This window comes from Salvelinus sp. IW2-2015, unplaced genomic scaffold, assembly GCF_002910315.2.
Source record: "Salvelinus sp. IW2-2015 unplaced genomic scaffold, ASM291031v2 Un_scaffold2538, whole genome shotgun sequence".
NCBI classification, from domain to species: Eukaryota; Metazoa; Chordata; class Actinopteri; order Salmoniformes; family Salmonidae; genus Salvelinus; species Salvelinus sp. IW2-2015.
The window spans coordinates 24,956-48,096 of record NW_019943851.1 but is presented as its reverse complement, the minus strand read 5'-3'; the positions used below and the strand labels follow the sequence as shown (position 1 = coordinate 48,096).

General features: G+C 40.7%; 2 protein-coding genes across 3 annotated transcripts in view; both read left to right on the top strand.

The window, feature by feature from the left end:
* The first annotated feature begins 649 nt into the window (after positions 1–649).
* Positions 650–13,039, top strand: LOC112074229 (NLR family CARD domain-containing protein 3). The gene is given in 11 exon segments (XM_070440430.1): positions 650–837; positions 4,528–5,400; positions 5,919–6,032; positions 6,133–6,246; positions 6,354–6,419; positions 6,872–8,638; positions 8,791–8,858; positions 8,861–8,932; positions 8,935–8,962; positions 11,115–11,288; positions 11,521–13,039. Coding segments are annotated over 10 exon segments (2,574 nt in total). The 5' UTR covers positions 650–837; positions 4,528–5,242; the 3' UTR covers positions 11,534–13,039.
* Positions 13,040–13,147: 108 nt separating this feature from the next.
* The window catches only part of LOC112074222 (ribonuclease inhibitor-like), a 34,130-nt gene continuing 24,136 nt past the window's right edge, over positions 13,148–23,141 (top strand). For both annotated transcript variants that reach the window (XM_070440432.1, XM_070440431.1), the window contains exon 1: positions 13,148–13,317. In XM_070440432.1, coding sequence (XP_070296533.1) covers positions 13,232–13,317 — 86 coding nt within the window. In that variant the 5' untranslated portion in view covers positions 13,148–13,231. The remainder of the gene's footprint in view (positions 13,318–23,141) is intronic.

Sequence of the window (23,141 nt, the reverse complement as noted above, 5' to 3'; positions counted from 1 at the left end):
ATGACATTCTAGACAATTTTGTTCTTCCAACTGTGTGGCAACAGTTTGAGGAAGGCCCTTTCCTGTTTCAGCACGACAATGCCCCCATGCACAAAGCAAGGTCCATACAGAAATGTTTTTTTTAAGATCGGTGTGGAGGAACTTGACTGGCCTGCACGAAGCCCTGAACTCAACTCCATCGAAAACCTTTGGGATGAATTGGAACGCCGACTGCGAGCCAGGCCTAATCGCCCAACATCAGTGCCCGAACCTCACTAATGCTCTTATGGCTGAATGGAAGGAAGTCCCCACAGCTATATTCCAACATCTAGTGGAAAACATTCCCAGAGAGTGGGAAGGCTTTCCAACTCCCCATTAATGCCCATGATTTTGGAATGAGATGTTCGACGAGCAGGTGTCCACATACTTTTGGTCATGTAGTGTAGATAGGGTTAGATGACAGTGCAATTTCATAAATAGTTTAATTAACAAATGTGAAATGTAAACTGTTAAAGTTCCTCCATGTCTCTGGCCGTACTCTAGTACAGTAGGTGGCGGTAATGCAACATGATATTGGATGCAAACTGCTGATAAACTCCACAGAAGAAGAAGACAGAAAACTGTTAAAGGCAGCAATACAGCATCTAGTCTGCCGGAAGCAACACGAAGAAGTGGTCTGGAAAATGAATGCTGTTTTCGGGATACAAAGGCAGGCAACTTTTTCTGAACGTCTTAAAATAAATGTAACCATTAACAAAGTAGGCTAGGCCTAGCATACTGTTCAAATCCGTGAGTTTACAGGACCTATATCCTATACTGGAAGAACAAAAATGCTATAAAGGTGCGTAGTTCGTCCTGGTAAGGAAGTGAAACTAATTTGTAAAATGGTTTACAAAAATGCTATAAAGGTGCGTAGTTCGTCCTGGTAAGGAAGTGAAACTAATTTGTAAAATCGTTTACAAGCCAGGCCCTATTAAAATGTATTCCATTACGTATTACAGAGACTTGCTCCCTTTGCGGAAAACACATTTATGTCTTGATATTCCGTTGGAATGCACAATTAATTTCGGATGCATTGTCAAATAGTAATGATATATGGGTAGGCAAAGTTTCTCCTTATATCCGATTTTAGGGAAGTTACAAAAGTAACTGCGTCACGTCCATAAACAAAACCAGAGTTCTGCCAGCAGCACAAACTATACATCACTTTGTATGGTAAAGGTACAGCTAGAGTGCTGCTCTTTGTTTACGTCCATTTAGCTTCGTTCACACCCTCTTCAGCCTTAGACCCACCCATCTCTTAAAGAATTGTGAACACGTGACTGTGGCCTAAAGCAGTGAGGTAGTGCTTAAAAAAACAAAAGATTATAAGATTAAAATACTTTATTAACTTGAAGTGCTAAAGGTAGTAGCCTACAATTATGGTCCCGTGTGGCTCAGTTGGTAGAGCATGGCGCTTGCAACGCCAGGGTTGTGGGTTCATTCCCCACGGGGGGACCAGGATGAGTATGAACTTTCCAATTTGTAAGTCGCTCTGGATAAGAGCGTCTGCTAAATGACTTAAATGTAAATGTAATTTWAAAAAAAAGAATGTAAACACACAAAGGCTTAAGTAGAAACACTATCAAAACTTAGGCCTACATCATGAGATCCGTTGTGTGACTGGTTCAGGTCAGGTTAAAATCAAATTGTATTTGTCACATGCGCCGAATACAATAGCTGTAGACTTTACCGTGAAATGCTTACTTACGAGCCCTTTCCCTACAATGCAGAGTTGAAAAATATATATAATAATTAGAGAAATAAAAAAAGGAAATAGTAATGCCTCTAGTGACTGAAGAATGGTCGCCGTGGACCTTTTTGAGCACCGCCACGTGCTAACGGACAGGGACTAAAATGTACTTTTGGTACACCAGCCACTGTGGCAGGTAGATAAAAAGCAATCTACCCAATCTACCAGCCTCTAAGATTTTTTACCATCCAAAATGTTTTTTCTGCAAAAATTACACCAACAAAACACTAAACAATTGATGAGCATGCTTTGTAATGTATCTAAAACAACAAATGTATTACTAGTAAGAAGTAATGTGGTATATTGTTTACAGTGGTGATTTTAGCATGTAAATCTTGGTGTGGCAACAACAAAAAAAGTGGTATGCCAGCAAAGCCACAGCAATTCCCGGCACACGCAACCTCCGCTCCRGGCCGGCGGGCTGGGAGAGAGTCAAATGTACATTCTAATAGGTCTATTTCCCCAACATTGGAATGATATTCTAATGTTATACATTTCCATAACCTAAATAATTACATATGCGACGCATAGATAGCCATATCATTGTTTGAAACCTGGACATAAACTATTTTACCTTGCTTTTAATAGCCTACTTCCAAAATCCGACCATAGAAGAGAAAAAAAAATGATATGTCATTAAAACCATTTCTTCAACTGTCCAAAGGCTGTAAGGCACAATCCTATTGTTGCATCTTTGATACTCCCTCGTTCTACGTTTTTACCATTAGGCTGTATATCCATCTCTGTGGCATTATAAAAGCCGCTCACATCAGGTGCACGTTTGAGAATGGTGTTCTCCCGTAGTAGCATTCTGGAACATTCACTCATGGCCGAGATGAAGTGAAAAAATTGCTGCGCTAATGTGAATTATTCATAGTTTATCAACTTTCAAGCTAAATGTTGTGATATGTTTCATCAGCCTCGTCTTTGTTTAAACATTTTAGTATGGAATCACTGTTGTATGCATTTCATATTTTTCTGGCCTATCGTCCCGCAACTGTCCCAACGTCTGTTTTGAACAATCCCAGACATATTTTGTTAACGTCCTCGGGATGACGGGACGCCCCTGACTTCGAGCACCATAGAATTGTGTAGTATACTGTAGAATCCCTTGATTGATTTAAAAACACAATACAACCATGTGGATACAATGCATTTAGAAATGTGTTGAGAATAACACAAGTTAGCTCAAACCGCTAACCCACATTAAAAATACACACATGAAAATAMTATAGTCTAAATAAATGTGTATATACTGTAGTGTTTTTGYGGACATGACTGTAGTATACTGTAGTATATACTGTAGTGTTTTTGCGGACATGACTAGTATATTGTAGTAACACCTGTCGACTAGGGTTAGCTAAAATGGCACAAYAACCAGACTATGCCTACTGTTTGATAATGGGAAACCCTCAACCAGGACATAAGACACACAGGTTCTGTTTGCCACCTATTGAGTTGGGTCAACAGTTCTGRGCAATGCGAAGGACCAGACAACACCTTAGACAAAATATWAATGTTTMATTACAATTGTAACATCTAAACGTTAGGTTCTAGGCCCATTAAAGGGAAACCGTACAGAAGCAGATATAAAAGAACAAGCTAAGTTTATTAAAGCTTGAAGGATTAAGTTTGCTTGTTTGACACAGATAAATAACACACATTAACAAGAGTAACAACACATGACTTCACTTAAAGACAGACAATCACCTTATTGGAGGGCGCTGCCAGTAAATGCTTGGACCTCAAACCAGCAACCCCTCTCTCTCAGTATTAGTACTACAGTATACTTCAGTCATGTCTGCAAAAACACTACAGTTATTCACTGTAGTATTTTTGAGGACATCAGTATAGTATAGAAATATAGTAATACTACAGTATTTAGACAATAGTATGACATATAAAAATATACTATGGGTAACGCCTTGAAAATCAGTGATTTACAAGGACTTTGAGTATTCTCTCCCATGGCAAACAGTTATCTGGGGAGGGGTCTATATTAAAGAAAATTATTTACTAATCCCACATTTTATTATTCATACATTTGGTTTGTCTAAATCCAAAGTGTCACTTGGTATTAGTCAATTGAAATGAAGGGAAATAACATTGTGAGCAAAATGATTAATCAGTTAACTTGATAGATGWCCGTAGATTTGACAATTTGAGCATTTGTGGCCTCGATTTAAAAAGAAAATCCTAATTTACCAAAAATGCCTCATTGATGTTACCATATAAATATAATTAATTATATTTCTATGGGTGTTACCATCATTGGTTTTATACTCCCACTGGTGGCACAATGTTATCATAGTGGTACAAAAGTATTTAAAGCCATATTAGTTGGTTTAGAATGGGAAGATGTGCCCAAATACGTCTTGAAAAATTCAGTAAATTTTTTCCAAAATGCCATGCCCAAATGCCACCGGAGACCATAGTGCCAAGTACTTGGAGGATTTTAACATTCCATTTTCTGTTTTTGAATGGTGTGAGCGTACCCTAACAGAATGGTGTGGGCATAAACCCTCATTAAAAATATTCACATCATTGACATAAGGAAATAGCAAGCATTTTTGAAACGGTCTGTTTGAGATGAAAGTTTGGTGTGGAGGGTTATAAGTGTTTTTTCRGGTATAGGATGAGTCAACATTACTTGTGTATGAGTTAACAGAATATTAACTTTTAAAAGTGAGATTTTCACTGGACAGTTTAACCATTTCTTTGGTGTGTGTCAAATAAAGTGCTTTGTGTGTTCACAGGTCAGCACATCCTGATCAGAGGTCTGCCATGGATTCCCCCGAGGAGAGGCACATTGTAGGACCCCTTGTACACAGTTCTTTTGAAAGGCTAATTTGACTCACCATGTGTTATTGTCATCATCAACCAAAATTGTTAATAAACATTACATGACATTCTTATTTAAGATTACATTAGGCTGCTACCACTCCTGCGGTGCTAGCCACAGTATCTTTTTCAGATCTTAAGACGTTAAGACAATTTTCAGAGCAGATCAGAATCTCACTTGTGATTGATGCATTATGTTTGTCTCCTAACATTGCTTTATTAAACTTGGAATATACTTCATGGTTTTATGCTCAGGAGGAAAAAAATTCCCCACCTAGCCACATGTATGCTATGTATCGCTGGTTTTCAATGCTCACAACTCTCAAATCAACCACACACTTCTAGCACATCATGTTTTTGTTCTATTAATTGATAGTGGTATCTACCCTGTATATAATCTGAACGTTTCAGAACTCTATGGCCTCAATGTTAAAATAGGGACTTTTTTTTTCTCCATTTCCTGCTTTCAGTTTAGTTGTGTTTTACTTGAGTAAGGATGCAAGCTGGGTTACACCAGTAATAGCGGTCTCAGAAGTTGTATTTCTGTTTAGCTTAAAAGTAATGTACCATTAGGCTGCAAGTGTTGTAAAAGGTGTTGTTTTTTAAAAGTCCAGTGTACAAGGAGTCAAAATGAGTCTCTCTGGGGAGAATGAGGAGGGAGGCCCTCCCTCTAGTATCTGTGAAGAGGAAGCCACTGCTTCTAGAATGAGTCCCTCAGGGAGTGAGGGACAAATGTCCCTTAAAAGGAGTTTTCCTGCAGAACAGGACACTGACAGGGAAGTTAAGAGGTAAGATCATCAAATAGGTGTGAAGGAGCTGAGAATTTGTAACAACTATCTAACAAGCCAGTATTGTTGTGATTTGTCTTTATTTCATGCAATAGATCAAGTGAATCAGACATTTTGTTGGAGACACATTTAATATCTCACTAACCTATAACTAGTTATGTGCATTTAGACTGATGACAAATATAAGTAACCATAAAAAGGACAGTTACAAAAATCTGAGATGTGTTCAAACTCTCCTACTCACTTAGAAAAAAGGTGCTCTTCGGCTGTCCCCATTGGAGAACCCATTGTGGTTCCAGGTAGAAATCCTTTTGGTTACAGGTAGAACATTTTGGGGTTCCATGCAGAACCCTTTCCACAGAGGGTTCTACAATGAAACCAAAAGTGTTCTACCTGTAACCAAAAATGGTTCTACCTGGAACCACAAAGGATTCATCAAAGGTTTGTCCTACGGGGACAGCCGAAGAACCCTTTTTTCTAAGAGTGTATGTTGTAAACTCACATCCTTCTTTATACAGGATCAAGACAGACAGACCAGTCTCACCTGTACCTAGCTGTGTCTCCATGAAGAGTGACAGGTCTATGCTACCTCCTATTCACTTCAGGGAGGGATACTTTTCCACTGAGCAAAGGTGAGACCTTGTGCTTCAGATATATTATGCTTTCTTTTGGTTTCTTCTGTGGGGGTTCTGAGGGAAGGCTCATTATTTCTGCTCCTGTGGCTTTTAACAGGTTCAAGACAGACAGAACAGTCCCACCTGCACCTAGCTGTGTCTCCATGAACAGTGACAAGTCGATGGGACTTCCTATTTTCTTCAAGGAGGGAGAATTATCCACTGGGAAAAGGTGAACTGAGACATAACATGGTGTTTGATTATGCCACTTCCTTTTATTTACCATCTTCTGTATAGATAAAGACTGATGTTATTGATCTCTGTGCTCATTTTAACCAGCAGTATCTCTGAGGAGAATGACACGTCAATGGATCACCAACCCAGAGGCCCTACTGATGAGAAAGTGTGAGTGATCGCAGTTTACACTACATCCTACCTGTTTTCTAGTTTAATTCACCATCCATGTGTCTGACTACATCTAGTACCATTACTCTGYRAATTTCCAGATAATTGCCTCCAGTTCATCATTCAGGATGCAYAATTTAGCTTGTTATAGGATTTTAATTGTTTACAGGACAWYATAATTGTGTCTGACATTRTACTAKAAATGTAAATAAAATAATARYATGATGACTATAATAGTGAGACTGGACCCAAGGTTTAKTGTAACTAYCAGSAGATGTGGAGKGCATTGTCTCCCAGTAAATGCACCACATTTTGTGGCTTAATCTTCACTTAGYCKAGCTAACTSTAGGATGTCAAACYMTGTRCTGTTTCATCATTAATCACATCCTATTTTTTTACCCAAACAAATGTAATTCAATTCAAMAATGAACATCTTTCTTTTCCACACATAGGTACATAACTGTTTCCACTAAGACAGAAATCCAGGAGAAAATGAAATCCTACTTGAAGAATAGGGCATGTTCTTTATTTGAGGGCATWGARGATSMAGSMAAAACGACACCTCTTAACAACATCTACACAGAGCTCTACATCACACAAGGTGGAAGTGGAGAGGTCAATTCTGAACATGAGGTGAGACAGATTGAGACAGCATGCAGGTTTCCAGTAGAACAAGAGATATCAATCCAACTCAATGACATCTTCAAACCCTTACCTGGACAAGACAAGCCTATCAGAACAGTGCTGACAAGGGGAGTTGCGGGCATTGGGAAAACAGTGTCTGTGCTGAAGTTCATGTTGGACTGGGCTGAAGGAAAAGCAAACCAAGACATCCAGRTCATCTTCCCACTTCCTTTTCGGGATCTGAACTTGATGAGAGATACAAATCAAAGTCTGATAGAACTACTTCATCACTCCTTTATGGAAACAAAAGAATCAGAAATCTCAGAAAACGAACATGCTGTGTTTGTTTTTGATGGTCTGGATGAATGTCGCCTTCCTCTGGACTTCCAGAATAATAAGATCTGCTGTGATGTCACAGAGTCAACTTCAGTGGAAGTTCTGCTGACAAACCTCATCAAAGGGAATCTGCTTCCCTGTGCTCACATTTGGATAACCACCCGACCTGCAGCAGCCAATCAGATCCCTCCTGAGTGTGTTGACCAGGTGACAGAGGTACGAGGGTTCAATGACCTACAGAAGGAGGAATACTTCAGGAAGAGAATCGCTGAGGAGGACTTGGCCAGCAGAATCATCTCGCACATAAAGACGTCAAGGAGCCTCCACATCATGTGCCACATTCCCGTCTTCTGTTGGATTTCAGCCACTGTCCTAGAGAGACTATTGGTTGAAGCAGAGAGTCAAGAGATCCCCAAGAATCTGACTCAAATGTACGCTCACCTCATGATCTTCCTGTCAAAACTGAGGAGTCAGAAGTATCCTGTAGAGCCTTCCAACGATTTTTTCTGGGATAAAGAGATGATTCTGGCACTGGGGAAACTGGCTTTTCAACAGCTAGAAAAAGGCMATCTGATATTCTATGAGGAAGACCTGAGAGAGTGTGGCATTGACATCAAGGACGCGTCTGTGTACTCTGGAGTGTGCACTCAGATCTTCAGAGAAGAGTCTGGGCTTAACCAGATAAAGGTGTACTGCTTTGTACATCTGAGTATCCAGGAGTTTCTGGCTGCMCTATATGTGTTCCTCATGTTCACTAACGACAACAACAATCTGATGGCTAAAGAGAGATCCCGCCGTATCACAAACTGTCTATACCAAGATGCAGTGGACAAGGCCTTGCAGTTTGAAAATGGCCATCTGGACCTTTTCCTCCGCTTCCTTCTAGGCCTTTCACATGAGTCCAATCAGCATCTCCTACAAGGCCTACTGTCACCAACAGGAAGAGGCTCACAGAGCAACAAGGAAACAGTCAAGTACATAAAGGAGAAGATCAGGAAGAACCTCCGTCTGGAGAGATGCATTAATCTGTTCCACTGTCTGAATGAACTGAATGATCATTCTCTAGTGGAGGAGATCCAAAGCTACCTGAGATCAGGAAGTCTCTCAAAATCTAAACTCTCATCTGGACAGTGGTCAGCTCTGGTCTTCATGTTGCTGACCTCCGAGAAGCTGGATGTGTTTGACCTGAAGAAATATATCAGATCAGATGCATCTCTTCTCAAACTTCTCCCAGTTGTCAGATCCTCTAGAACAGCCCTGTAAGTGCTTAGTCAGTTACATTCCAGACAGCATGCTAATTAAAATAATAATGAACATCAGTTTGCATTACCATTTAGGCTGACAACTCAGTCCCTAAGGGAAATGTTTTGTTGGCACCTGGGTATCTTGAGATGCACCTTTTTTTCCACAGGCTGAACGAATGTAAACTCACCAAGAAAAGCTGTGAGGCACTGGCTTCTGTTCTCAAATCAAATTCTGCTGTCTGAGAGTGCTGGACATGAGTGGCAATAAACTTCAGGATTCAGGAGTGAAGCTGCTCTCTGCTGGACTGGGAGTCCACACTGTAAACTGGAGACATTGAAGTGAGTGACTTTGTGACTGTCTCCACTGCAAAGGAAAGTGGATGTTGTGTATAAAGAGTACATTCTTCATGTTGTAAATGTAGTTATAGGTTTGTGTGGATTACGTAGCTGGATCAGCCTTCCCAGGTTGAATGATTGCAACCTCACTGAGAAATGATTTGAGGTGCTGTCTTCAACTCTCTGGGTTCACCACCTGTCGGATGTTATTATGAAGATGGAAATTACTAATTTTACTTGTACAGATAAAAGGCTGTGCGTGTTGGTTTCCATCGCATTTTCAACTCTACTGATGGTTTTGTAACAAAAAAAATTGAGTTATATAGCGAATCCACTTTGGTATTGGCACTTGCACTCTAGCTAACAGCTGGCAGATATAGTGCGGTTATAAAGCCGGGGAACGCGTAGGGCAGTCCCCAGGTTGTACATGGGAAGATTTTTAAAAATGTGAAGAAGAAAAATATTGGGAAAGATATTTCAAAAATATATATATTCAATTTAATTCCAGTTCAATAGGCAGGAAACTTATTGAGGTCACTGGTGTGAAATCTGTAGTTATGTTATATTCATAGGCCTACTTTTTTTCTTTAGTTTCGCTGTGTGCGCATGCTCTGTCTACCTGGCTCAATGTTTGAAACTTTCTTTGCTCTCCACCAAGTGCACGTGATCCTTTTCTGCTCGTTAGAGTGCCTGCAGCTCTTATCCTCTCAGAAACTGTAGCAACTGATGAACTTTAGACTTTACCTTTGTCAAAAACACGGTGTGCCGTTGGGTCGATGACATGGGCATCGATATTTTTGATCAATTAGTGAAACAAATAATAATCCCCTCAATGCTCTGCAGTTGAACGAATCGACTGATGTCAGTGGGGAAGCCCAGTTGATTGCGTTTATGCGATACAGAGACATTTCGGAAACAATGAGTGTTCGGTTCTGCAAGAAGCTAACGGGAGAACTACAGGTGAGGATGTGTTTCACGTTATTGACAGCTTTATCTCAGAGCACAATCAGGTTAGGAAATCCTGTTTTCATGTGTGCACGGATCGGTGCCCTGCATCAATGCCTGGGAGAGTAAAATGGTCGCCCACATAAGTAAATCCCACTTTATCATACACAGAGGCATTGGACAGTAAGAGAATGAGTCCCGCTTCACACTGACGTCCATTGGCTATCCAGAGGGAAAACGCTACAGAGGCTTTTCGAGCTGCGTGCTGAAGTGATTTTCTGTCTGAGCACTCACGCCCCCTTGTGGCTGTGTTCGAGGACACAGACTGGGGAACCCGCCTTGCCTGTCTTGTTGATCTGTTCGCAAACTGAACAACCTGAATCTAACTGCGAGGTAGACACACATTCTAAACATGTATGACAAAGTGTGTGGATTCATGAAGAAGATCAAACTCAGGGAGAGGAAATGTGAAGATGAAGAAGTAAGCTGTTTCCACCAGCTTGACACCTAACGTTTTACAGTTGATACTGACAGAGCTCCTATGGTGCAAATAGTGAGTTTACATTTATCCAAACGCAACAGTGAGTTCAACTCCTACTTCCCTGACATTGAAAACAAGTCTGCCAAACTTAACCACATTTCTGTCAAATTTACACCTAATCTAGGAATCACGCCGGTCACACGGCATGAGGGGGGACTTCAGGCAGATCAGTGTTTTAGGTTGGGAACCACTGGCATTCATGATGATATTATTATGGACAAAATATTATTTTAATTTGCGCTGCTCTATAACGTGCCTTGATTGAATTCCTATTTAATTTTTCATCTTTAACTCTGCATTTTTGGAAAAGGATCCGTAAGTAAGCATTTCACTGTTAATCTACGTCTGTTGTCTACAAAGCATGTGACAAATACAATTTTATTTGATTCTGGCCTTGGTCTCTGATGTAGCATAATTGAAGACAATTTGTCAGCAGATTGTATCATTGTCTTTAGATGTGTCATGGAGTATGTACAATTATCACTTGAAATTATGAATCTGGGCACCAGTTCGTTATTCAACAAAATCGGTCCGTTTAGTTGTGTTCCTTTCAATTCAATAAAAGGTTCAACATATGACATTAATAAAATGACACATTGTTGCAGATGCAAAATGTACATTATCTGAAATATTTGATTTTGTGGAATTTTCCTCCCTTACTTTCCACAGGCTGGCGGGGTGCAGCATCACAGAGGAAGGCTGTACTTCTCTGGCTTCAGCTCTGAGGTCAAACCCCTCCCACCTGAAGGAGTTGGACCTGAGTGGAAATACTCCAGGAGACTCTGGAGTAAAGCTGCTCTCTTCTCTACAAGAGGATTCGCTATATAAACTGGAGACACTGAGGTGAGTTTTACTGATCAGTTTCATGAGCACACTGATGTAGTGATCAGTAAGCCACTGTAGACATCCAGACACTGAGTCATATTCAACATATGCCAGGTTCTTATTGGATAAGTTCAGGTAGTCCCTGCCCGTTTTGTTCCGTGTTCTTCTCTTTGATGTCTAGTGAATACGACCCTATATGTCTATGCTGCTGTATGTGGACTTAGATCCACTTCCCTTCTTTCCTTCCCAGGTTAAATGATTGACAGCTCACAGAGTCAGTGAAGGAATGGCCTCAGCTCCAAGTCCTTGGTTGTGGGAGTGCGCTGCAGTTAAATGCTTCTGGGACAGCTACAAAATAAATTTCAAAGTGCGTGAATGTAGATATTCAATGCTTCGAATCTAGGATGATAGCTCCTTGAATCTCTCAATCAATCAGAGAGCCCTGGCGAAGTGGTGCCAGGAAAATATCCTCTCCCTCAACATCAACAAACACATCACTGTGGACACACTGCCTGCCCTCCAGGACAACTACAGCACCCGGTGTCACAGGATCTCAACAACCTTATTGTCTTCCTAGTAACTCTGCTGTACATCTTACCAGACTGATAGCTTTATTTCAGTGTATTAGATGTCGATAGCTTTATTTCAGTGTATTAGATGTCGATAGCTTTATTTCAGTGTATTAGATGTCTCTGGATTTTCATGCGTGTTGTACTAATTGCTTGGATTTTTATTGTAGCATTCTTGGGTTTTTGAAAAGCGTGTTACAAATCAAATTGAAATAAAAACAATGTATTTTAGTAATATAGAATTACTTACATTGTATGTAACCATGTGTTAATCTATGATATCCTGTATATAAAAATGAATAATAGTCTAATTAATTTAATATAAATAGTATTTAATTTTAATAGTAAAACAAATAATGCTGAAGTTGTTATTGCCGTGTATGACTTGGGGCGCTATTCAATCTGTATAACTGAAGCGGTACAGATTGCTCTATAGAAATGTAAAGGTCATTTCCGACTGAGCCGACATATTCAGCATTTACCAAAACAATTAATATATTTTAATAGTTTGTCCTTACAAGTAACTCTACTGTACGTCTTACCAGACTGAGCTCTATTTCAGTGTATTAGATGTCTCTGGATTGTCATGTGTGTTGTACTAATTGCTTAGATTTTTATTGTAGCATTCTTGGGTTTTTGAAAAGCGTGTTACAAATATATATATWTTTTTTATTATAGTAATGTAGAATTATTTACATTGTATGTAACCCTGTTTTAATTATGATATACTGTATATTCAAAATTAATAATACAAATAAACAATAGTCCAATTAATTTAATATAAGTAGTATTTAATTTTAACAGGAAAATTCATAATAGTAAAGTTATTCCTATTGCTGTGAATGACTTGGGGCGCTATTCAATCTGTATAACTGAAGCGGTACAGATTGCACTATAGAAATGTAAAGGTCATTTCCGACTGAGCCGACATATTCAGCATTTACCAAAACAATCAATATATTTTAATAGTTTGTCCTTACAAGTAACTCTGCTGTACGTCGTACCTATCTTTTTATGTCAGTGTATTATAGGCCTCTAGTCTTTCTACAATTGAATACTAATTGCTTGGATGTGTTTTTATTGTAGCACCTTGGGGTTTAAAACAAGTAGCATTTCTTACATTCTATGTAACCCTGTGTGTTAATCTATGGTAAACTGTATGATATTCTTTAAATATATGAAGTAATGCTGTTATTCCTATTGCCGTGTGACATTGTGTCMATCTGTGATTAATTGAATGACTTGGTTTCTACAGCTATGAATGTTCATACTCACATATAGGCCTAACTGTGTGAACTCAATGGCTTTAAAGGGGGCAAGCTCACCAAGAAATGCTGTGAGCCACTGGCTTCTGTTATCTAATCAAACTCATGCTGTCTGAGAGTGCTGGACATGAGTGGTAATAAACTTCAGGATTCAGGAGTGAAGCTGCTCTCTGCTGGACTGGAGGATCCACACTGTAAACTGGAGACATTGAAGTGAGTGACTTTGACTGTCTCCACTGCGAAGGAAAGTGGATGATGTAAATATAAATATGTACGTTCTTCATGTTATAAATGTAGTTATAGATTAGTGGTAATATCCTGAAGGATTCAGGAGTGGAGCTACTCTCCACTGAACTGGGGGATMCACACTGTAAATTGGAGAATTTCAGGTAAGACTATTTTTTACATTTKACCTTTATTTAACTAGGCAAGTCAGTTAAGAACAAATTCTTATTCACAATGACGGCCTACCCCGGTGACGCTGGGCCAATTGTGCGCCACCCTATGGGACTCCCAATCACAGCTGAATTTGATACAGGGACTGTAGTGACGCCTTTTGCACTGAGATGCAGTGCCTTAGACCGCTGTGCCACTCKGGAGCCCACTATTGTGGTGGTTAATTTCTTTACTAWCAAWTGAGGAGAGACAAACTTATCACACAAGTCAGAGTTCTACTTAAACTAAATCTTTATTCACTTATTAATAAGGAAAGCATGTCACACCACACACAAGTTAATGATGTGAGTTTTATAGCAAAGATACATCCCCTTCCATCATTATCTAGGTTTCCATCATTATCTAGGTTTCCATCCTTACCTAGGTTTCCATCCGTAACTAGGTTTCCATCATTATATAGGTTTCCATCATTAGCTAGGTTTCCATCATTAGCTAGGTTTCCATTCAGTTTTTCAACAGATTTTCATGTGAATATTCAAAGATCTGCATAAACAAAATATAAACATTTTCCCACCAGAGATGTTTCCATCAAATTGACTTGTTACAGATTAGAGGTCGACCGATTAATCGGAATGGCCGATTAATTAGGGCCGATTTCAAGTTCTCATAACAATCGTAATCTGCATCTTTGGACACCGATCATGGCCGATTACATTGCACTCCACGAGGAGACTGCGTGGCAGGCTGACTACCTGTTATGCGAGTGCAGCAAGGAGCCAAGGTAAGTTGCTAGCTAGCATTAAATGTATCTTATAAAAAACAATCTTAACATAATCACTAGTTAACTACACATGGTTGATGATATTACTAGTTTATCTAGCTTGTCCTGCGTTGCATATAATCGATGCGGTGCCTGTTAATTTATCATTGAATCAGAGACATCGTCAAGAGGTTATTTAACAGCGCATTCGCACTGTCGTGCACCAATGTTGCCAACCATTAAACATCAACGCTTTCTAAAAATCAGTGCACAAGTATATTTAAACCTGCATATTAGTAATATGCCTGCTTCATGAATTCTTTAACTAGGGAAATTGTGTCACTTCTCTTGCGTTCTGTGCACAGAGTCAGGCTATATGCAGCAGTTTGGGCTGCCTGGCTCGTTGCAAACTGTGTGAAGACCAACTTCACCAAACGGGGATGACTTAACAAGAGCGCATTTGCGAAAAATAGCACAATCGTTGCAGAATGTACCTAACCATAAACATCAATGCCTTTCTTAAAATCAATACACGGAAGTATATTTTTTTTAACCTGCGTATTTAGTTAAAAGAAATCCGGGTTAGCAGCATATTAAACTAGGAAATTGTGTCACTTCTCTTTGTGTCATTGCACGCAGAGTCCGGGTATATGCAACATTTGGGACACCTGGCTCGTTGTAATTATGACATAACATTGAAGGTGTGCAATGTAGCAGGAATATAGACTTTTTGTTTTCGAGATGATAGTTCCGATTTGACCAATGATGAATGACCTAAGGCTTGTATTTCTGTGTGTTATATGTATAATTAATCTATGATTTGATAGAGGCAGCTGACTGAGCATGGAGTGCAGCAACAGGCTCGTAAGCATTCATTCAAACCAGCATCCGTACGTTTGCCAGCAGCTCTTCGCTGTGCTTCAAGCATTGAGCTGTTGATGTCAAGCCTAAACTCCGAGATTAGCTGGTGTAACCGTGTGAAATGGCTAGCTAGTTCCTGGTTCGAGCCCAGGTAGGAGCGTGGAGAGGGAAATATACTGTTACTGCAATACTAAAGTACCTATAACAACATCCAATAGTCAAAGGTATATGAAATACAAAGGTATAGAGAGAATAGTCCTATAATTCCTATAATAACTACAACCTAAAACTTCTTACCTGGAATAATGAAGACTCAAGTTAAAAGGAACCACCAGCTTTCATATGTTCTCATGTTCTGAGCAAGGAACTTAAAACGTTAGCTTTTTACATGGCACATATTGCACTTTTACTTTCTTCTCCAACACTTTGTTTTTGCATTTTTAAACAAATGAACATGTTTCATTATTTATTTGAGGCATTATATAAGTTAAACTAAAAGTGTTCATTCAGTATGTTGTAATTGTCATTATTACAAATAAATAAATAAATCAGTCCGATATCGGTATTGGGCTTTTTTGGACCCCAATAATCAGATCAGGTATTGGCGTTGAAAAATCATCAGGTCGACCTCTATTACAGATAAGGCTATGCGTGATGGTTCCATCGCATTTTTAACTCTACTGAGTTGAAAATGTTGTTTATTAGCGAATGTGCCCACTCTGGTATGGCACGTTTACCAAAGTGGTAGCAAACAGCTGGCAGATACAGTGCGGGTATATAACCTACGTGATGAGATTATTATGGACAAAAGAGAGATATTGTTTTATGTTAAACAGCAGCTAGCATCAATCATCATGTCATCAGAATAAGACCCTCAATATTTATTGAAATGAGCATCAAGCACAACCCTGTGTAGTTCATCATAACTTATTTCACCTGTAGATAATAACCTGCATGCTTTCCGAGTCGTAGTGGAGGACCACACACATAATCGTGTTGACTCCAAATTTGCTTCAATATGATGGTCATTATATCAATATTTGCTGATAAACGCATTTCACCGCATTTCTCGCATAATACATTTTACAGACAAAGCATTTAGCTTATTTTTCTTCGTTTTTTTACCCCTTTTTTGTGATATCCAGTTGGTAGTTAGTCTTGTCCCATCACTGCAAGTCCGTCCGAAACACAACCCGCCAAGTTGTACTGCTTCTGACACACTGCTCGCTTAACCCAGAAGCCAGCACCAATGGTAGTTACCATCACACCATCTCTCTGTAGCCGATGTGAGATGAAGACTTCTAAACAGGTCAACATTCATAAGGCCGCAGGGCCAGACGGATTACCAGGACGTGTACTCTGAGCATGCGCTGACCAACTGGCAAGTGTCTTCACTTGCCACTTGCCACTCTCCCTGTCCGAGTCTGTAATAACAACATGTTTCAAGTAGACCACCACAGTCCCTGACCGTAGCACTCACGTTTGTAGCCATGAAGTGCTTGAAAGGCTGGTCATGCTCACATCAATACCATTATCAGAAACCCTAGACCCACTCCAATTTTGCATACTGCCCAAAGATCACAGATGAACATCTCTATGCACTCCACACTGCCCTTTCCACACTGAACAAAAGAACACCTATGTGAGAATGCTATTCATTGACTACAGCTCAGCGTTCAACACCACATGCCTCAAGGCTCATCACTAAGCAAAGGACTTGGACAAAACACCTCCCTCTGCAACTGGATCCTGGACTTCTTGACGGGCCGCCCCCAGGTGGTAAGGGTAGGTAACAACACATCCGCCACGCTGATCCTCAACAAGGGGGCCCCTCAGGGGTGCGTTCTCAGCACCCTCCTGTACTCCCTGTTTACTCATGACTGCATGGCCAGGCACGACTCCAACACCATCATTAAGTTTGCCGATGACACAACAGTGGTAGGCCTGATCACCGACAACRATGAGACAGCCTATAGGGAGGAGGTCAGAGACCTGGACATGTGGTGCCAGGTTAACAACAACTCCCTCAACGTGATCAAGACAAAGGAGATGATTGTGGACTACAGGAAAAGGAGGACCGAGCACGCCCCCATTCCACATCACCAACAAACTATCATGGTCCAAACACACCAAGACAGTCGTGAAGAGGGCACGACAAAGCCTATTCCCCCTCAGGAGACTGAAAAGATTTGGCATGGGTCCTCAAATCCTCAAAAAGTTCTACAGCTGCTCAATTGAGAGCATCCTGACTGGTTGCATCACTGCCTGGTATGGCACCTGCTTGGCCTCCGACTGCAATGCGCTACAGAGGTTAGTGCGTACGGCCCAGTATATCACTAGGGCCAAGCTTCCTGCCATCCAGGACCTCTATACCAGGCGGTGTCAAAGGAAGGCCCTAAAAATGGTTAAAGACTCCAGCCAACCTAGTCATAGACTGCTCTCTCTGCTACTGCACAGCTGAAGAATGATGAAGAATGTTTGTCCATAAGAAAGAGGGACTGTTAGTAGGCAAGGAACTGTGGCAGACAACTTGTGACCACTGTGAAACTGATAACAGGGAAGGAAGTCTCCCCACCCAGGGAGGGGAGAAACCTTGGGCTTGCGTAACATGTTGGGCTTGTGTAACATGTTGCAGGATGTGATAAGCAATATATGCATAGGAGAAGACTTGTGAACTATGTTGCCATTGTATCTGAGAGGAGGAGGGACGTTTATGACGAAATGTGAGGTATATAGACCAATGTACCAGAAATGATAAGCAGAGCTCTCTAAATAAACATTCCTGACAATTGTAGCTGGGCCTCCGCCTGATTCATTTCAACCAGTTTATTACAAATTCTGGGTTTCAGGCTGAGTAATTAATTCAATTGGGTATTATGAACAACTGAGAACAAAATTCTTGTAACAATTTCTTACTTCTGAATTTTTTGTGAGGCGGTTATGCACTCTGAAAGCAGTTTTAATCCAGATGGCTGGYAGTGACTTTACTTTTGTGCTGGCAGATGTTTCGAATAAACACGTCATGGGTGTTGCAGTAGGGCTACGAGAAGAGTTTGGGAAGCACCTGTCCCTGTAACAGTAACTGTGAGAAGTTGGACGTTGAAACATTCTTGTTGGACCTGATCTTAGGGGTTTCACAGTAAAGACCACCAAAAAAAAATAAAACATGAACAATTTGAAAAGGGAGTCAATTGGGGACCAGGTGGAAGTGTGCACAACAAAGAAACTCCTCCTCCCTATATAACAGGCTCTACAAGGGTTTAAAATGAGTCTCTCTGGGGAGAAAGAGGGGGAAAGAACCCTCTAGAATGAGTTTCTCTGGGGAGAAAGAGGGGGAAAGAACCCTCTAGAATGAGTGCTCTGCTGGTGGAGAAAGAGGGGAAAGAACCTTCTCAGAAATGAGTTTCTCTGGGGAGAAACGAGGGCAAAAGAACCCTCTAGAAGAGTTTCTCTGGGGAGAAAGAGGGGGAAAAGAACCCTCATAGAATGAGTTTCTCTGGGGAGAAAGAGGGAAAGAAACCCTTAGAATGAGTCTCTCTGGGGAGAAAGAGGGGAAGAACCCTCTAGAATGAGTTTCTCTGGGTGAGAAAGAGGGGGAAGAGAACCCTCTACGAATGAGTTTCTCTGGCGAGAAAGAGGGGAAAGAACCCTCTAGGAATGAGTTTCTCTGGGGAAAAGAGGAGGAAGAACCCTCTAGAAGGAGTCTCTCTGGGGCGAAAGAGGGGAAAGAACCTCTAGAATGAGTTGTCTCTGGGGAGAAAGAGGGGAAAGAACCCTCTAGAAGGAGTCTTCTGGGGAGAAAAGGGGGGAAAAGAACCCCTTCTAGAATGAGTCTCTCTGGGGAGAAACGAGGGGGAAAGAACCCTCTTAGAATTAGTTCTCGGGGAGAAAGAGGGGAAAGAAACCTCTAGAATGAGTCTCTCTGGGAGAAAGAGGGGAAAGAACCCTCTAGAATTGAGTCTTCTCTGGCGGAGAGAAAGAGGGGGAAAGAACCCTCTAGAAATGAGTCTCTCTGGGGAGAAAGAGGGAGAAAGAACCCTCTAGAATGAGTTTCTATTGGGGAGAAAGAGGGAAAGAACCTCTAGAATGAGGTTTTCTCTGGGAGAAAGAGGGGGAAAGAACTCTAGAATGAGTTCTTTGGGGGAGGGGGAAAACCTCTGAATGAGTTTCTTTGGAGAAAGAGGGGAGAAGAACCCTCTAGAATGAGTTTCTCTGGGGAGAAAGAGGGGAAAGAACCCTCTAGAATGAGTTTCTCTGGGAGAAAGAGGGGAAAAACACTCTAGAATGAGTTTCTCTGGGAGAAAGAGGGGAAAACCTCTAGAATGAGTTTTCTGGAGAAAGAGGGAAAAACCTCAGAGAGATTCTCGGAGAAAGAGGGGAAAAACCCTCTAGAATGAGTTTCTCTGGGAGAAAGAGGGGGAAAGAACCCTCTAGAATGAGTCTTTCTGGGGAGAAAAAAGAGTGGGGAAGGCCCTCCTCTAGTATCTGTGAAAAGAAGACGAAAAGGCTACTGCTTCTGGAATGAGTTTGTCACTGAGTGAAGGAGCTTTGCTTTTTAAAAGGAGTTGTCCTACAGAACAGACACTGACGTGAACTTAAGATAAGATCATCAAATGGGTGTGAAGGAGCTGAGAGTTTGAACAACTATCGAACAAACCAGTATTGTTGTTGTTTGTCTTTTCATGCAATAGATCAAGTGAATCAGACATTTTGTTGGATACATTTACTGTATCACTAACCTATTCCTAGCTGTTATGTGAATTAGACTGATGACAATTATAAATAGGGTTGGGGAGTAACGGATAACAAAAAACCTGTAACTGTAATCCGTTACGTTACCGGCAAAAAATATTGTAATCAGTTACAGATACTTTTGAAAAACTATATGATTACTTTGAGGATTACTTTTAAATTCAGAAAGATGTTTGCGAAAAAATATTTGACACTTCTCTGTTTTCTCAAGAGGGCAAGTTTAATTTGTTCGACGTGTCATAGATCCATCCCTATGATGACACACCAATTTGTTTGATGGATCCCGGGAAAGAGCAGGAATAGGCTTTTGTAGGCTACAATCCAAGCTATGTCTTCCAATGGTGCGAATAAACGCTTAGAGGTAAGGATAACAGCAGTGGTGTAGTCACGGCAATACGATATTACTTATTTTGATATCTATATAGCGCATTGATGTGAATCACACTGCTGCTCTTGATTTAGCTATTTGCGCTTTACGGATTGTGGTTGTTGTGGATGGCGTGTCACAAAATCTAAATGTATTTGAACTCAATAATGGTTGAATTCAAAAGTTTAATCTGCCTACCAATCATTGTTTTAAAACAGTGGACAGCCAGTGAAAAATGCGCTCTTGCAACAGTTGCATAGTGCGGGTCCCAGCCTATGGAATAAAAGTGGGTTTTATTGGTCATCTAATTAATGAAATTTTAAAAAATCCATAGGCCTAATGGACACATGCTCAAACTCGTACACTGTTGATAGACTTAAAAAGGCAGTATGTAGTTGCTACTGTCACGCCTGCTCCTGCTCCCCCTCCCTGGCGCTCAAAGGGCCAGGCTCCCTAGCAGCGCACTCCTGCACCATCAGTACGCCACACCTGCCTTCCCCCAGTCACGAAACGCATCAGCGATTATCGGACTCCACCTGGACTCAATCACCTCTGTCATTACTTCCCTATATCCGTCTGTTTTTCCGCTCTGTTCCCTGCTTCAGCAATAATGTTCACAGTCTTTGTATACCCGTGTGCTGACGCTGTTCCTGTCACCTGTCGTTTCTTCATTAAATGTTCAACTCTCCAACCTGCTTCTCATCTCCAGCGCAGTCCCTACAGCTACATCCATTTTTGCACTTATAAACATATATATATATATATATATATACAGTACCAGTCAAAAGTTTGGGCACACCTACTCATTCAAGGGTTTTCTTATTTTTTTTTTTACTATTTTCTACATTGTAGAGTAATAACCACCCTTTGCCTTGATGACAGCTTTGCAACTCTTGGCATTCTCTCAACCAGCTTCATGAGGTAGTCACCTGGAATGCTATCAATTAATAGGTGTGCCTTGTTAAAAGTTAATTTGTGAATTTCGTTCCCTTCTAAGGTGTTTGAGCCAATCAGTTATGTTTTGACAAGGTAGGGATGGTATACAGAAGATTTGGTAAAATACCAAGTGCATATTATGCCAAGAACAGCTCAAATAAGCAAAGAGAAACGACAGTCCATCATTACTTTAAAACATGAAAGTCAGTCAATCTGGAAAGTTTCTTCAAGTGCAGTCGCAAAAACCATCAAGCATTATGATGAACCTGGCTCTCATGAGGATTGCCACAGGAAAGGAAGACCCAGAGTTACCTCTGCTGCAGAGGATAATTTCACAGTTACCAGCCTTAGAAATTGCAGCCCAAATAAATGCTTCACAGAGTTCAAGTAACATACACATCTCAACATCAACTGTTCAGAGGAGACTGCGTGAATTAGACCTTCATGGTTGAATTGCTGCAAAGAAACCTCTACTAAAGGATACCAATAATAAGAAGAGACTTGCTTGGGCCAAGAAACACGAGCAATTGACATTAGACCGGTGGAAATCTGTCCTTTGGTGGAAATCTGTCCTTTGGTCTGATGAATCCAAATTTGAGATTTTTGGTTCCAACCGCCGTGCCTTTGTGAGACGCAGAGTAGGTGAACGGATGATCTCCGCATGTGTTGTTCCCAATGTGAAGCATGGAGGAGGAGGTGTGATGGTTTGGGGGTGCTTTGCTGGTGACACTGTCAGTGATTTATTTAGAATTCAAGGCACACTTAACCAGCATGGCTACCATAGCATTCTGCAGTGAAACGCCATCCCATCTGGTTTGCGCTTAGTGGGACTGTCATTTRTTTTTCAACAGGACAATGACCCTACACACCAGGCTGTGTAAGGGCTATTTGACCAAGAAGGAGAGTGATGTAGTGCTGCATCAGATGACCTGGCCTCCACAATCACCCGATCTCAACCCAATTGATATGGTTTGGGATGAGTTGGACCACAGAGTGAAGGAAAAGCAGCCAACAAGTGCCCATGATATGTGGGAACTCCTTCAAGACTGTTGGAAAAGCATTCCAGGTGAAGCWGGTTGAGAGAATGCCAAGAGTGTGCAAAGACAGGTGAAACAGATCAGGGTGTGACAGATATGGCTTAATTGATCATAGTCCAGACAGACTCGTTATAGTTGCAAATACGCTAGGAGCATTTAAACCAAGCAGATTTTTTTTGCCGGTCTCCTGTTTCCCCATATTTATTGATGAATTTCCCAGAATGAAATGTATCCCCATTCCCCAATCAAATCCATACCTCCATCGATACCACAATTTTTAAAAACAAATTTGGCCCTTTTCTCCAATCTGGCAATACCTTGTACAAAATGCAAGTTTATTGGCAGTGCATGGGTGCAATGGTGTTCTACATGCGTTTTGTTGTGTCCAAACATCTGCATTTCTAACGAAAAATAAATGCAATCACTTGTTAATCAACCAAGGTTGTCACAAAAATATTGTAATGATGTAATAGATAGCCTTAAACGTTTTTAAATTAATACACAAACTGTTTTCTATGCTTGATTTCGCTTAATATATTTGGGATACTGTATGAGTCAGAAACATTGTTTCATGACCAAACTCACTCTGGTGACGGTGCCCATAGTAACATGTCTAGGATCAGCTTTCTCTCTCCAAACAGTACCAGAAAAATACAAAAGCGGACCCCTTGATCAGTACTGTGTAGAATATCAACAGGTTATTGTGAAATAGACATAGATTGCTCAATTGAAAGGCCTTTTTTTCCATGTAGGCAACAGTACACAGTTTTCTTCATAAAGCTAAAGGCTACAAGGCTACACTTTTTGTGTAGCCTACATTACATAATTTTCTTGATAATGCATTTATTACAAGGCTCCACCTTTTCGTGTACATAACAAAAATGTTTTTCATAATGCATTTTGTAACAAGGTATCGGGGCTCACCCCA